This window comes from Bidens hawaiensis, unplaced genomic scaffold, assembly GCF_021521415.1.
Source record: "Bidens hawaiensis isolate Kalapana, Puna unplaced genomic scaffold, B.hawaiensis_p1.1 tig00034460_1, whole genome shotgun sequence".
NCBI lineage: Eukaryota > Viridiplantae > Streptophyta > Magnoliopsida > Asterales > Asteraceae > Bidens > Bidens hawaiensis.
Genome location: NW_027495958.1, coordinates 21,689 through 37,333, shown reverse-complemented (window position 1 = coordinate 37,333; position 15,645 = coordinate 21,689). Strand labels below are relative to the sequence as shown.

Genomic DNA, 15,645 nt, shown 5'->3' with positions numbered 1-15,645 from the left:
CCTTAAAATCAGAATTGTGAGATAATGGGTAGACGTTGGGTTAGGACTTCACAATTCTTATCAATCTTCTGGCTCATCGTTTTGTGATTTCCAATCTATTTGTTGAGTCTTTTCTATTATTACCCAAAGGCACCTCTCCTTTTTATGGCTTTCACTAGCATTATTTGTTAAGCTTTTCTATCATTGTTCTGAACGCTCTACGAATGAAGACATCAAGATAGTGACTACTGAAGACAAATGTTCGACACAGTTGTTTGGATCACAATCTTAACTTACCAGTCTACATTCGGTTCCAAATTTGCTGCCACGTATGCGTCTAGACGTTCGAAAAATCCATTTATCTTCATTTGAATGTATGTGACGTTTGCTGTTAATAAGAACTTTTAAGATTTTGACATCGTTTCTTAATTAGCCTGCCATCACACAAATTTTTTTCATAAACTCAACGAGGTCTTTAAGATGCATAATGGAAAGACGGTTAGGACATGTTCGTAAGGTAAATTGACGATTATGGTCGCGAACGTAATCGTGAATTTACAGGTACGTATGTGTGCTACTAAAATTCTATTGTGTAAATTAATGCTCCCCTAATACTTTGATATGACCTCGTCATATGATTTTCACTTCGTCGTGCAATTGTTGTGTCTTTTGTTTATTTATTTAATTAGTTGTATATGAGTTAAGAAATTTATTTTAACATAATATGATATTTGAAATTTTGAGTATAATTAAGTTTCATTAGACGTCATGTTATAGTGTATGGTATTCGATCTAATATGTTGTGTCTCTATTAAATCTGAATTTTCTCGTTTTTGTTTTGCAATTTCGAGGACGAAATTTTTTTTAGGGGGTACAATTGTAATAACCCGATTTATTCATATAAAAATTATAATATTAAATCTTAAGATAGTATTATAATGAAAATGATAAAGAATAATAAAAAGTATATTAATTGTGGATATTATAGAAATTTGCAAATTGAATTCAAGATCTGATTGTTTTGAAATTTATCCAACTAATATTAAATAAGTTAAAATATATAGAAACATGAAACAAAGTTCACGACCCACAAATCAATTTCGCTAGACATGATTTGGTTTCTTCATTTACTGGCCTTCAACCTAATCGAAACAGATAACCACGCTTTTAAATCCCTTATCTACTCCAACGAAATCGTCCTTATCTCTGATGATTAACACACTATTTAACCGCTCGCGAAACCCTACCAGTCGCTCTACCTCCTTGCGTGAAAGCACCACCTGTTTCCCTTCCGATCAACTTAAATATTCGTCGCACCTGCCATCAAGGATAACCTCTACAGCCGACGGGAATACAACGACTGGCATCTCTGCTGTATCTGAAGCCGTTAAACTGACGATTTCTAAACCCAGCCGTAAGCGTTTGTGTGGTGCCCGCGCGACCGCTGCCTTGTTCCTCAGAATTTTTATTACAAAAAGTCCGGACTGTCCCATTATGTATGCTAGTAGTGGCTTCTTTACAATGACTGGCTATTCTTCTAAAGAAGTCATTGGCAGAAACTGGTAAGTTTGTTTTTATAACAATTTAGGGGTGTCTGAAATTACCAAACTGAAACAAAAACCAACGGTATAGTTTTATATTTACGTAAAAACCAACTTTCGGTTCGGTTTTAGCTTTTGCGTGTAATTAAAACAAAAAAAACCCGAATAGAACCAAACTGATATTTTAGATTTTCATATTTCCTTTGACTTAATTTTAAGTAATTTATAATAATTTAATATATAGTGTAGCAACAATATTTTAGCCAAAATGCACGATACGCACCTAATTATGAATTTTTTGCTGGATTGGGTGATTTAAAGAAAAAAAAAGTGGTTTTAGGTGGTTGACTAGAATTTAAGTGGTTTTATGTAATTTGATATCTCAGATAGCGGATTACCAGTACACGTCAGCATACATTCCATGTGGCTGTCCACGTCAGCCAATTGTTCAACAAGTGTCGTCCATGTGGAATTCGCTATCTCAAATAGCGGATTACACAGAGTTTCCAGATGGTAAATGTTGGTAAAAGGACTCTGCGTAATCCGCTATTTGAGATAGCGGATTCCACTTGGACGACACGTGTTGAACAATTTAATATATAGTGTAGCAACAATATTTTAGCCAAAATGCATGATACCCGCCTAATTATCGATCAACTAACAAAATTATTTACGCTCAACACATGGCAATATTTTTCGACCCAAAAATTTCAAACACAACCAAATGTAAAAAGATGAGAAAAATTATATATGCAAATTCTGAAAGAAAGGTGTTAGTGCAGCCGGTTTCTGCAGGGGAAAGATACAGACCAGAAGGAGGTGGATAAGATAAGACATACAGTGAAAACAGGAACAAGTTATTGTGGCAGGCTCTATAACTACAAGAAAGATGGAACTCCTTTCTGGAATCTACTCACTGTCACCCCTATCAAAGATGAAAATGGAAAAACCATCAAATTCATTGGGTAAAACTAATTTATCTTCTTTTCTTTTTTCTGTATTTGTGAGTAAATTGTTATTGCTTTGATTGCACAGAATGCAAGTTGAAGTCAGCAAATACACAGAAGGTGTGAATGAAAAGGAGTTGAGACCAAATGGATTGCCAAAGTCACTAATTCGCTATGATGGTATGTTGCTTTTTCTATGTATACATAACATAAAAACGCGTATGATCCCATTCATAGCTTTTCTAACGTGTGTAGTGCAGTATAGTAATCCAGATAACATAAAGTATAACTATGAATACAAAACATTTTTTTTAAATAAGTTTTGTGTTTTGACCTTGACCAGCTCGTCAGAAGGAGACCGCGCTCGGTTCCATAGTGGAGGTGGTACAGACAGTTGAGCGTCCTCGCTCTCAAATCCATTCTAGTAAAACAGAAATACAAGAGACGATCTATGAAAAAACGAGTCTAAGTACACCTGGACAAGAAACACCCCTCTTTGATCCTAAAGGCGATTTGTCTAACAACCGGAAATCAACTCGTAATTCTTTAGTCGGGTGAGTGCTTACTTATCTATTTACACACGGATTAATTTCGTATGTATACCTGACCAAAACTAAAAGTATCATATATACCCAACTTAAATTATTTTTTACTTAATGACCATTGTACCCCTTTCCATTATGTATGTTTCAACCCTATTTTTTATTAACATTGACAATAATCAAGATGGGCATATATGAAATTTCAACATTTAGTAAAAAATGGGTCAAAGTTCTCTTTAAGCTAAAAATAGGTAAATAAAAAAAATGAAGTTTTATTAAACTGTTTTTAATTGTGTACATTTGATATTTTTAACTAATTTGTAAGTGCATATATGATATTTTCCAAGTTTGCAGAGGTATATATGAAATTGCTCCTTCAAACATCTCATAATATTATTATCATTGTTGTTAGAGTTTTATCTAAACACCATAATCATTTACGTATAACATGTCCACACAGGTCAAAAGGAAGGACTTCGACCCATGAGCGTCAACCTAGTATTGAGCCGGAGGAGTTAATGACAAAAGATATAAGTCGCACAGACAGCTGGGATCGTGCACAAAGAGTGAGGGACATGCGTCAGGGAATAGACTTAGCCACTACACTTGAGCGTATCGAAAAGAATTTTGTTATAACAGATCCTAGGCTCCCAGATAACCCCATTGTAAGAACATATACTTGTTTTCTGTCGTTTACTTAGGAATGGCCCGTTTGGTTTATTTTTAGGACGAAATCACCGGTTTGACCAATAATGTTAAAAATTACTATCCTTGATGATATGCAGATTTTTGCATCAGATAGCTTTCTTGAGTTGACAGAGTTTACACGTGAGGAAATTTTGGGCAGAAACTGTCGGTACGAAGCTATCACTTTCTATAAATATATTTTTTTTATATGAAGTTTATTTGTGTAGCATAAATTGTAGCCATCATAATTTACTTTGTATAGATTTCTACAAGGACCCGAAACGGATCAAGGGACAGTTGATAAAATACGAGCTGCCATCAGAGAACAAAGAGAAATCACCGTGCAGTTAATTAACTATACAAAAAGCGGTGAGCTTAATTTCATATGTATTTCTGAAGTCATTGTTTGAGTTCATGTGACCGACATACGAAATGTGTAACAGGAAAGAAATTCTGGAATTTATTTCACTTGCAACCTATGCGCGACCAAAAGGTAAGGAACAATATATAATTTATGTACTCCCATATAATGCTGGATTACCTTTAAATATGTATAAACATATGGTGTTTTTAACATTCAGGGAGAACTTCAATACTTTATCGGTGTCCAACTAGATGGAAGTGGTAACGTGGAACCATTAAAGAATCGCCTTTCAGACAGCACAGAGAAACACAGTGCTAAGTTGGTATATATAATTTCTTTTTTTCGTTGTAGTTTATTAGCAACAAGATATGCATACGCCTTAATATTATTTGATTTATTAAGGTTTTCGTCTCGTTGACCAGGTCAAAGCTACTGCAGAAAATGTTAACGAAGCTGTTCGAGAACTTCCTGATGCCAACTTGGTAAGGTACTTGACTAGGCTTGAGTTTAGCTCATTTCGAGCTCTTTGTTTAATAGTTTGAGCTCAGCTTGTGAGTCGTTTTATCAAACCTAGTCTCGGTTCGCTAATTACTAATTAAATAATTTGTATACATTTTTAATTATTTACATATATATTTCAATAATAATTTATAAATATATAATGCAATACATATTTAAGTATTTTTATTATATTTCCATATATAATAAATATGGTTGATTTTCCAGCATATTTTCCCTGGTGTTGTACTTGATAGTTCCTGCTGTTTGTTTATTTATTTATACCATTGTAGCTCAAAATAATGTTTATAAATCTCAAACATAGTACGTTTCTTGTCGTTAGTTTAATGCACACTTTTGACTTGTGTTTTTCGTACCACTTCAGAGGCCAGAGGACTTGTGGGCTATCCACTCGCGACCGGTGTTTCCCATGCCTCACAAGAAGTATAATTCATCTTGGAAAGCAGTACAAAAGGTAACTGTTCTTTAATTATTTTATGAACTTTCAGTGTTCATAAGTTTTATATAATTATATGACATTAGATCATTCACATTATCTTTGCAGATCACTGCAAGTGGTGAAGTAATCGGACTTGATCATTTTAAGCCTATTAGGCCTTTGGGAAGTGGAGATACCGGCAGGTATTGATTTTTATGATTTAATTTCAAGTTTTCATTAATTTACACTTTTAGATGATGTTCACATTGATCGTCATAGTATTAAACATGCATAATCAATTTATTTATTTACTAGGTTAGAAACCCGTGAATTACCCGGGTTGAATAAAATAAAATATTAAATAGTTAATTTAATGAAAATTTTTAGGAATTAGAAAACGATATTTTGAGAAAAGATATGATTGATGTTATGTTTAAGTCAAGTCATGTATCTCACATTAGTTACTAGTTTATTATCTTAAATTAAGAAATAGAATACATAGATGTGAACTAAGAGAAGTGGGAAAAAAATCATAGGCTCACTAAACTGTAACACGTGACGCAACCAGTTACTTATTTATTGGATAAGATTTATTTCATCCATGATTAATTACATCTTGTTAAAGTAATAGTTCTAGAGTCATGTTTAGTTGTTGATCATTCATTATGTTGGTTGCAGTGTCCATTTGGTTGAACTTAAAGGTACTGGTGAACTTTTTGCCATGAAGGCAATGGATAAATCAGTAATGTTAAACAGCAACAAGGTATGTTCATCACTGGCCATTTTTTTTATTTGTAGTATAACGGTAATTATAATAATAAATTATCATGCAAATGGCAGGTTCATCGAGCTTGCATCGAAAGGGAGATAATTGCACTACTGGATCATCCTTTCCTTCCGACGCTATACACATCTCTTCAGGTCTCATATATTGCCTTATTTCTACTGGATCTATGCAAGTGAAAATTTCCAAAATAGTCAAGTTTGACCAAAAATTTGCAAAAACAGTCATTGAAATGTAGCCTACACTTTCATAGTCATACATGTTTTAGTCCAATCGGATTGCGCCATGTCGGTTAAGGTGGGAGTTTGGGACCCGTTGGCTAAGCGTTAGCAGACTTGGCTGATATGCCATTTTTCTGATTGGTTTAAAATGAGGACAACTATAAAAGTGTAGCCTAAATTTCAGTGTATATTTTTAAAAAAATCTGGTCAAAGTTGACTATTTTGGTAATTTTCCTTTTATGTAATTAGTTTTCCATTTAGGCTGGACTCTTACAACTATACTAATGTGCCTTTGTATCCTCAGACTCCAACACATGTCTGCTTGATAACAGACTTTTGCCCCGGTGGAGAGTTATTTGCTCTGCTTGACAAACAACCTCTTAAGTTAGTCAACGAAGACTCGGCAAGGTACTTTTTAGAAATCTTTTAACCTATAAATAACGGTAACCTTTGTATTTCCTAGTAATAAATATTTACAAATTTTGCTAACGATAAAAATATATACTTGTACGCAGGTTCTATGCAGCTGAGGTTGTAATCGGCTTAGAGTATCTTCATTGTTTAGGTATCTCTAGTGAATTTCAATGTCAAACATGAGGTCAACTCATCATATCATATTGTTATTAACATAACATCTTGTCCTTGCAGGTATCATCTATAGGGACTTGAAACCGGAAAACATATTACTTCAATCCGATGGGCATGTTGTATTGAGTGACTTTGATCTATCATTTAGGACTCAGTGTAAACCTCAAGTATGTCTTTATTTCTTTGATATTGAAAAGCCACACATTATTTTTTACTATGTGAGGTTGGTGTGTTTTATAACAGATTCTCTATTGTTATAATTTTGCAGGTCATAAAGCATCCTCGGCCTAAACGAAGATCTAGAACCCAACCCCCACCCACACTTTTTGCTGAACCGTATACACAATCAAATTCATTTGTTGGGACCGAAGAATACATTGCCCCGGTATGTTTTTTAGAATATTAATTTGTTATAGGATAATCGAAAAATAACAATTTTCATTAATTTTTTCTTTTTCTTTTTTTATAACGATGCGTACTGACATGTTTATGTTATGAACGAACAAACACGAAAAAGAATTCTCGTTTGTTTAACTGTTTGTGTTTGATCGTTTGTTCGGTTAAAGATAGGCAACAAACACGGACATGCTATGTACATGTTCGTTGGTTTGGTTACAAGCTTATGTAGCTTTTAGATGATTATGTGAGTGGGATTGCCCTTGGCAATGGAAGTAATAGTTAGAAGTCTCACTCGTTAAATTGCGAGTTTGGAGTATTATAGACCAGTGCGTCACAATAGATTATTAAAATCCAATTTACCTTAAGTTTTGTATATGACAACATTGTAGGAAATTATAACAGGAGCTGGGCACACGAGTGCTATTGATTGGTGGGCTGTCGGTAAGCTGCTTGTTATTCTGATCATGTAATATCAAGTAACCTCACTGTGTTTCGGTTATTATAGTTCTTTTAATATCATCTTCTTACAGGTATTTTGATATATGAGATGCTTTATGGTCGTACACCGTTTAGAGGAAAGAATAGGCAGAAGACATTTTCAAATATATTGCATAAAGACCTAACATTTCCAAGTAGCATTCCGGTAACTAAAGATATCATCTCAAATATATGAATGAATTTATTAATAGTTTTGTTTTTGGTAATTTGCCCTTATTATCTATTAAACAACATTTTGTGCAATGGATGGGGGTTTAGGTAAGTCTTGCTGCAAGACAGCTGATTCATGCATTGTTGAACCGAGACCCTGCCGCTCGTTTAGGATCAAGTGGTGGTGCCAGTGCAATAAAAGCGCACGCATTTTTCCGTGGAATAAACTGGCCCTTGATCCGCTGCATGGTATGCACTATTGGTTTTGTTTCAAGTTATTTTTTTACAAAAATATTCATTTTGACCAATATTTTATTTATTTATTTATTTTTATTATGACTGACACTAATCCTTTATAATTAACTAGTTTTTGAACAAAGTGTTTTTAATCAACCCAACCCGTCTTGTGTAGAAAAATCTTTACTGTTAACAATGAATACTTACAACAGTAATTGACGATGCAGAGCCCGCCACCATTGGATGCTCCTCTTGAGTTAATTAAGGCGGATCCAAACGCAAAAGATATACAGTGGGATGATGGTTCCATGATGGATAACTCTTTGGATATATTCTAGAGGTTTATTTCCACATGTCGTATGCTTCGTGTTAGCTCCTTTGTTCTCCGTGTAAAACGTTAATAGTTTTTGAACTTTTGGTTGCAGGGAAGTTGAATGTAAATCCTAAACAAGAAAACATCCTAGATCCTGCTTCTATTATTATTTTGTACAAAGAACATGTCTTGCCTCATATGTTTGATGTATTCTTACTGCTATCCGGCTTTCATGCGTTTGTTTTTGGTAGCTGCTGCAACTCTTGCCCGGGATCTATTAATTATTTAATTTTTGTAACTACTTGTCATAAAACAACATATGTGTTAGTAAATAATGAATAAATGTGTTGTGAATTAATCGAAGATCGTTTCCATAGCTTTCGTGGTAGCCGTTCGTTTCTTGTTTAACATGCCAACTTATGCTAGTGAGTACATAGTTAAAAACTTTACAACTTTGCTTTACCAAAACATTATTTATACTCTTACAGAACTTTCTTATAAATACTTTATCAGACACTAATGTAACACATCTTACTCAAACCAGCTAAGGTAGTTTTCCAAGCCGTTATATAAGATTTTATTAGTGTTAGGGTTAACAGTGAGGGTGAACTTGATTTTACATTAGTGGAGATAAACGGTTATGCTATGACAATATCAATAACCGAATTATCTACCAACCATTTTAACAGGGCCGTCTCTGAGATTTCAAGTGCCCGAGACGAGTAAAAAGAATAGGCATTATATAAACAAACACAATTATTAATGGATTGATTGCTAAATTGCTTCATGAAGACATGAACTCATATCATCTACTAGGACCTGCATTTTTAAACTTTAAAGTGTGTATTATTTATATAAAAAATATATAAAAAGGGCAGAAAGTTCTTGTAAAGATACGACAAAAGGTTGGCTGAAAAATACAAGTAAATATAATAAAATATTATTATTTTTATCATCTCCTCAACACCAAAAGTTCCTAACTCCTTACCCTTTAACTCCATACACCCGCTGAAAAATTTGTTTTTTTTTCTTATATCTTTTTCCTACTTTTTCCTCATTATTTCACAAGCAATCGACACAATTTCACTAGTTAATGTTTAAAATAAATGATAAAATACTTACATATTAAAAAAAAAAACTTAAAACTTTTGTGCCCTCAATCGAAACCGTGCCCTAAATGATTGCCGAGCCCAGGATTGGGTCTAGGCCGGCCCTGCATCTTAACTACCAAGAGATGCAATCTTTCACAAAACATTACGTCGTCTTAAATGAATGTTGTGATGGTTCTCCAACTATAAACTAAAGTCTTTGATTTATTTTTGAGACATTTTTTTTAATGCACAAAATAAGTACCCACTCCTGATTTACTAACAATCTGATTAAGATTTTGAATGTACTATTAGAATACTTATGTAGGACTCATTTTAGTTCCTTTTTTGAAAGCTAATAATAATTATTACCGTAATATTGTCACAATTAAGTTTGAACTCGAAATTTCTAGTTGTAAATCAGGACTCTTATCAGTAGTTAATAATTTGATTTTTGATTTTTGAGATAATAAGTGTTAAATTTTAAAGTTCAATACTTTGATTTATGATTTTCGTATATTTATTAACATTTTAAAGTTAAACTAATTACTTTTTAAATAGTTTTATCCACTCTTCACTTCCAATAGTTTTATTTTATTAGTCCTAACCGTCTATTCTTATATCATTTCCTTTCGTTTTTTTTCTTATCTTGAGTAAACTATGTGAACCTAAGTATGTAAATGAGATTTGAGAATGAGAGATAAATACACAAAAACAATTAGAGTTATCAAAAAATAATTAAATGTTATATATGAATAAGTGTAATTGAATATTTAGGTTATTATTAAGCCACTGAGGATTACTCATATTTGTAAATTAGCGTAAAATGGCTTGACCTGAAACACGACACGAATTTAAATGAGTTGGGTTAGGGTTAAAGAATTTCAACACGTTAACCTGACACGATTAACTCGTATAAGCTAATAATACGAATAATAAAGACCATGGGTAACTAGGTAATAATTCGTTTGTGTCTTGAGTTGGGTCGCACAATTTGACTGAGAAATAAATAATGTTGGTTGACTAATAAGAAGTTAAGTCGTAACTCAAATGGGGTTGAATTGAGTCTCTCACTTCCCCCAAATTATTATTACAAAGTTTTAGACGTCATTCATCACCTACAATCACTGTCGTCAATCTGCGACGATTCGATCAGATTTTCCAGCGGCTACTGTTGGATGATCTGATGAGTTCTGAGTTGTAGACTAGTCAAATTAGAAATCATTCATACAAGACACGATGATGCTATCTCGATCGAATTCTATTCACCAAGACAAGAAAATAATAACGCGATCGAATCTGGTACGCGAGTATCAAATTCGAACGAAGCATGATTGGGCATCCATCTCTCTCTTCTCTCCCACTACTTCTAATCTCTATACCTCCAGGTACGTACTACTATCCATTTATTAATTAGGGTTTCCAAATTCATTTATTGTAAATTCAATCTGCTTCTGAAAGGTGAATTTAGGTTACAAATTGATTTTTTTTTAATCCCAAATTATGCCACAATAACCGCATATTATGCCACTAATTAATCAAACACTTTGTTGATAATAATCTAATGCTTATATCTTCCAAAAATGTTTACTTTTTATATGCAGGAGGCTTCTTCTTGTTAAATCTAATGCTTATTTCTATAAAAAATATATTTACTTTTTGAGTAATTTTGTGGAAATAGATGGGAATGATTAGGGGATATTAAAGAGTTGTTTTGAGAAATTGATTAAAGGGGGAATATATTGTGATTTTGTTAATACTCAAGCTTCAGTTCTTTAGCCTAAATCTAATGCATACTTCTTACACATATTTAATAAATAATAGTTTTGTATAGGGCTGTAAACAAGCTGAGTCCAGTTTGAGCTTGGCTTGTTTCGAACTTTATTTTTAAACCACGATATCACCTCGTTTATTATTTATTAAGTAATTACTATATACAAATATAATTATCTTTTTTATATGTTTTTATTTTTTAATATAGCGTATATTATTTAGTTGTTTTATCTTAATTGTGTTTATAATTATAAGCAAATGTATACGTAGTATATGAAATGAAAATAATATAAATAATAGGCTCGTTTACGCTCGCAAACCAACTTAGGTCGGGCTCGTTAATTAATAAGCTTATTTTTAGGCTCAACCTCGGGCTCGTTTATCAAAACAAGCTTATTTTTAGGCTCAATCTTTGGCTCGTTTATTAAACAAGCTTATTTTTAGGCTCAACCTCGGGCTCGTTTATTAAACAAGCTTGATTTTAGCTTTTAACGGGCCGATCTCAAGTAGCTCACACACAACTTGGCTTGTTTGCATCCCCAATTTTGTAGGCAAAGATTGGGAATGATTAAGGGATATTAAAGAGTCATTGAGAAAAAGAGTATATGCTCTTACAACGTCAAGATGTTGTTTTTGTATACGCTAAAAAGTTAACATTTATGGTTAACGTTATTATTAGCATTTTCATCATTCATAAGAGTATAAGACTACTGACTGCCGTGTTGGTCTTTTGTTTGTCTTGATGCAGGGTTGACGTGGTGATTTTTGTAATTTGGGAACTTGTGATACTAGCTTTTTTTGTTTTCTGTGCGGTTTCATTATATTACAGGCAGTTGAAACTAGCTTTAGTATTAGCTAGCGTCACGTTGCTCCTGTTATTATGTATGAAGGTTACCAAACATGTAAAACTGGCACACAAGAAGAAGCGAAGGATGCTTCTTCCTTTATCAATGTAGAACACAGTCTAGAAGCCTTATATTCCTTTTTTTTAAATGTAAATTGCAACAAGTTTTGACCATTATTACTGTTTTTGTTTGTTCGGTTGTGTAATGCCTTTGATTATTGGGTATGTTTGTTTGTCAGTGTGCAATTTGACTAGGTTCCATTTAAAGCCACTGATGGTACATTCAGAAAACATCCTAGGTGTTTTGTTGAGTTGATGCCAAAATTCAGTTTATGTTAAAATTGAAAGTTCTTTAGCAAATTTTATATGTAATAAACACGATATCAAGAGTGGGAATTTTAATAAAACGAATGTTTTATTATGTTGTATATAGTATTGTTCCAAACTGGGTTGGGAACCCCCTCCGTTGAAACATGTTCGGAGTTCAGAACCGGTGTTAAAATCAAAAGAAGTGATCCTTTTTCACTTTATAACCAGTTGGGAACTGGTTTAGGCAAAAGCCTGTTTTGACTTTTGTTGACCCGAACTTGAATCGATATGGAACCAGATCCGCTTTAGACAATAGCCTGTTTTGACTTTTGTTGACCTAAACCTGAACTGATATGTTGACTTTTGTTGACCTAAACCTGAACTGATATGTTGACTTTTGTTGACCTAAACCTGAACTGATATGTTGACTTTTGTTGACCTAAACCTGAACTGACATGTTTTAACTTTTGTTGACCTAAACCTGAAATGTTATGGAATCAAAACCGGTTTAGGCAAAAGCATGTTTTGACTTTTGTAGACCCAAAGTTTGGAACCTGTTTGGGGAAAAACTGGTTTGTATACCTCTTCCAAAAAGAATGCATGTAGCTCATACTTGGAGTTGGAGCAAGCTTTTCACCTTTTATGCTTAGAACTAATTCTTCAAGTATAATGTCAATCACTAGAAGAACAACGCTATATTTTCACTTTTTTAGTTAAATAGCAAATTGTAAACAAAGAAAATTTGAACTAAACTGCTCATAAACAGGCTAGTGGGTCAACCTATTTAACTGGGTCAACCTACTTAACTAAACATGATGTCGACCTTGGTTAAATAAAACATGTTAAACATGTAAACCTAAACACAACCCATTTAATTAAGGATGTCGACCCAAACACTACATGTTTTTTAAAGGTGTTAGATATGCTAACCGAAAAATCTAAGTATTCCAGTGTAGTATTCAGGTTGCGTCATAAATTGGCATCCATAGGTGGAACCCGCCCATTACTCAATGTTGAGACCATATAATATGAGGGCAATTGCTAAGTTTTCAAACGAAGACTATTAAACATCATTGGGGATAATATATCATTTCTGTTACTTTAACAATGAATAATACAATTAATGAGATTATAAAACACTGAAATCAATAAATTCTTGAGTGAATACTACTATATAGTTGGAGAGAAATGAGGAATATTATAAAAACAAGAAATTGTAACTTCCATCTCCACATCCAACGGCCACACACACCATTAATTTCCAAAACCCTAACCAGCAAACCTCTCTGCAACAAACTAACAATGGACAAAGATCACCAAACCCCATCACCATCTATATCTATCCGAGACAGATCAAGACGCCCAAAACCAACACTCAAAATCCCAGCTTGTTTTCGCAACCACCGCCATGCAGATTCTCATCTGCACTCACCAATTAATAATACACCATCTGATCATCCACCCATCAAAAGATCACCTTCATCTAATAGTTTCTTACGTTCAACTTTCAAGAATATTAATGATCTTGCAACACTCTTAGATTGCAGTCCAGGAGAAGTTACCATTCGTCGCCGGAGGCAACGTTGTTCTTCAACAGATTTTGCGTATGATCCGTTAAGTTACTCGTTGAATTTTGAGCAAGAGGCTGTTCATACTCATACCTTCATGTCTAGATTGCCGGTTACTCCCACTGGAACTTATAACAAACTTGATGATGCAACAAGATTTACGGTTGAGAAATGATTGAGCTAGATGATGTTTAGTGTTTGGTACTTTTGAGCAGTTAAGAGTTTGTTTATGGTTTTTACTTTTTAGGGTTTGGATTCTTTGTCATGCGTGTTATACTTGTGCTTTGGTTTTGAATGTGTAATAAGTGAAAGCTACTAGATCAATGATCATTCCTGAATATCAGATAAAGAAGAAGAAACCAGTTTCATTAGAATTGTTAATTAGTAACTTTTCAGCCACTAAGACCCAAGGTTTTAATTTTAGTTTTAGCTGGATCAGGTTTGCTATTAAGAGCCGGCCCCGAATATCATATAAAAATGACTTGACAAATCGAAATTCTAATATGTGTCACAATGCGGCTACAGAAGAGCCTACACGACAATGAAAAGGCTAGGAAGGTGTGGGGCCCATCACGGTTGCATAAATTTAAGCGTGCCGGATCCAAATGAGCCTAGCCGTGCCTTTATATTCCTCTTTGGAAGTTGTCAAGGCTGAGAGAGTGCACTATCATTAGCGTGTGGGGTCTAAAGGAACCTAACAATGTAACTTTTTAGTTGTCTTTGGAAACTGTCTAGGATACGGGTGCCTAAGGCAATACGTAGTGGGCGAAATGAAGGGGCGAATTCCAGCGATTTGGGGTGCGAACACCGCCCTCTGGGCTAATTGTGTGTGTGTTGGGGGGGGAGAACTGCTTGTCGTCTTGCTTCACTTTGGTTATATTATTATTATATTAGTATGTGTGTGGGTGATATATATATATACATATATATATATATATATATATATATATATATATATATATATATATATATATATATATATATATATATATTGGGCTACAACACCATTACACCCCAAAAACAAAAACCCACCATTTGCTGATTGAGCGTCACATGACGCAAAACGCCCCATTTTGTAGCCCCTTCACTACACATAGCCTAATAATCAATGTGTAGGAAGCTAACCGAGCGCCTCATGCGTCTTTGAAAACTCTCCCGCCTTCTTCGTAGCTAGCCTTTTCATCGCTGTTTAGGTTCCTTAATAACCCTATCGTGAGATATGTCAGAATACCATTTTGACATGCCATTTTACATGCTCTTCTTTTTTTAGGCCATTGGTGCCTAATGATGCCTAAACGGGCTTATATGTCAAGACGTGAGTATCCATGTCTATTTTGAGAAGGAAATAATTCCGTGCCTATTTTGAGAAATTTTTTAGTTGATTAGCCTATCTTAAAAAACTTTTCATATTTAAGTATTGAAAATGCTTAAAAGTTTTTGTTAGTGTATCATAAGGACTTTTACCTAAATTATATAACAAAAAAATCATTGTTGCTGATCTGGTAAATGCGCATGACAGTTTTTTTTAACACTGGGATCTCTTTTAAATAAATAGCAAGAAGCTAGAAATATAAGACAATGTAACAAGTAGAAACGCCGGCTAAAGAAAAGTTATATTAGGTCCAATCCAAATGATCTACTTTAACTCTGTTTTTCACTTTTCACTAACATACCAATTAGAATTTAAAATCAATTACATTCTTATTTTTAGCAGGTGTATAAAAACCATAGCCAGCCCAAACTCAATTTACAGCCCATTAAAGTCACAATTGGTGAGGTGTATAACAATGCCTGTTTCATGTTACATACCAAAGTACCAAACTCATTTTGACACTTCACTGGCCCATCTGAGTGACCTGAAACCAAAGAACCCAAA

General features: G+C 33.8%; 2 protein-coding genes across 2 annotated transcripts; both read left to right on the top strand.

Annotated features, from left to right (window-relative positions):
- Window positions 1-1,458: 1,458 nt before the first annotated feature.
- LOC143586198 (phototropin-2-like) lies at window positions 1,459-8,563 on the top strand. Its single transcript, XM_077067796.1, has 23 exons — window positions 1,459-1,541; window positions 2,303-2,485; window positions 2,556-2,647; window positions 2,811-3,021; window positions 3,470-3,674; window positions 3,795-3,865; window positions 3,959-4,065; window positions 4,140-4,189; window positions 4,278-4,382; window positions 4,483-4,542; window positions 4,944-5,033; window positions 5,124-5,200; window positions 5,676-5,760; window positions 5,838-5,918; window positions 6,307-6,410; window positions 6,518-6,567; window positions 6,651-6,757; window positions 6,859-6,975; window positions 7,379-7,430; window positions 7,520-7,632; window positions 7,746-7,886; window positions 8,102-8,214; window positions 8,300-8,563. Exons 1-22 carry the CDS (start codon window positions 1,474-1,476, stop codon window positions 8,210-8,212), a joined length of 2,280 nt encoding a protein of 759 aa, XP_076923911.1. The 5' UTR covers window positions 1,459-1,473; the 3' UTR covers window positions 8,213-8,214; window positions 8,300-8,563.
- Window positions 8,564-10,376: 1,813 nt separating this feature from the next.
- LOC143586199 (uncharacterized) lies at window positions 10,377-12,085 on the top strand. Its single transcript, XM_077067797.1, has 2 exons — window positions 10,377-10,663; window positions 11,797-12,085. The coding sequence occupies exons 1-2, from the start codon at window positions 10,515-10,517 to the stop codon at window positions 12,002-12,004; spliced, it is 357 nt and encodes a 118-aa protein (XP_076923912.1). The 5' UTR covers window positions 10,377-10,514; the 3' UTR covers window positions 12,005-12,085.
- Window positions 12,086-15,645: the final 3,560 nt, after the last annotated feature.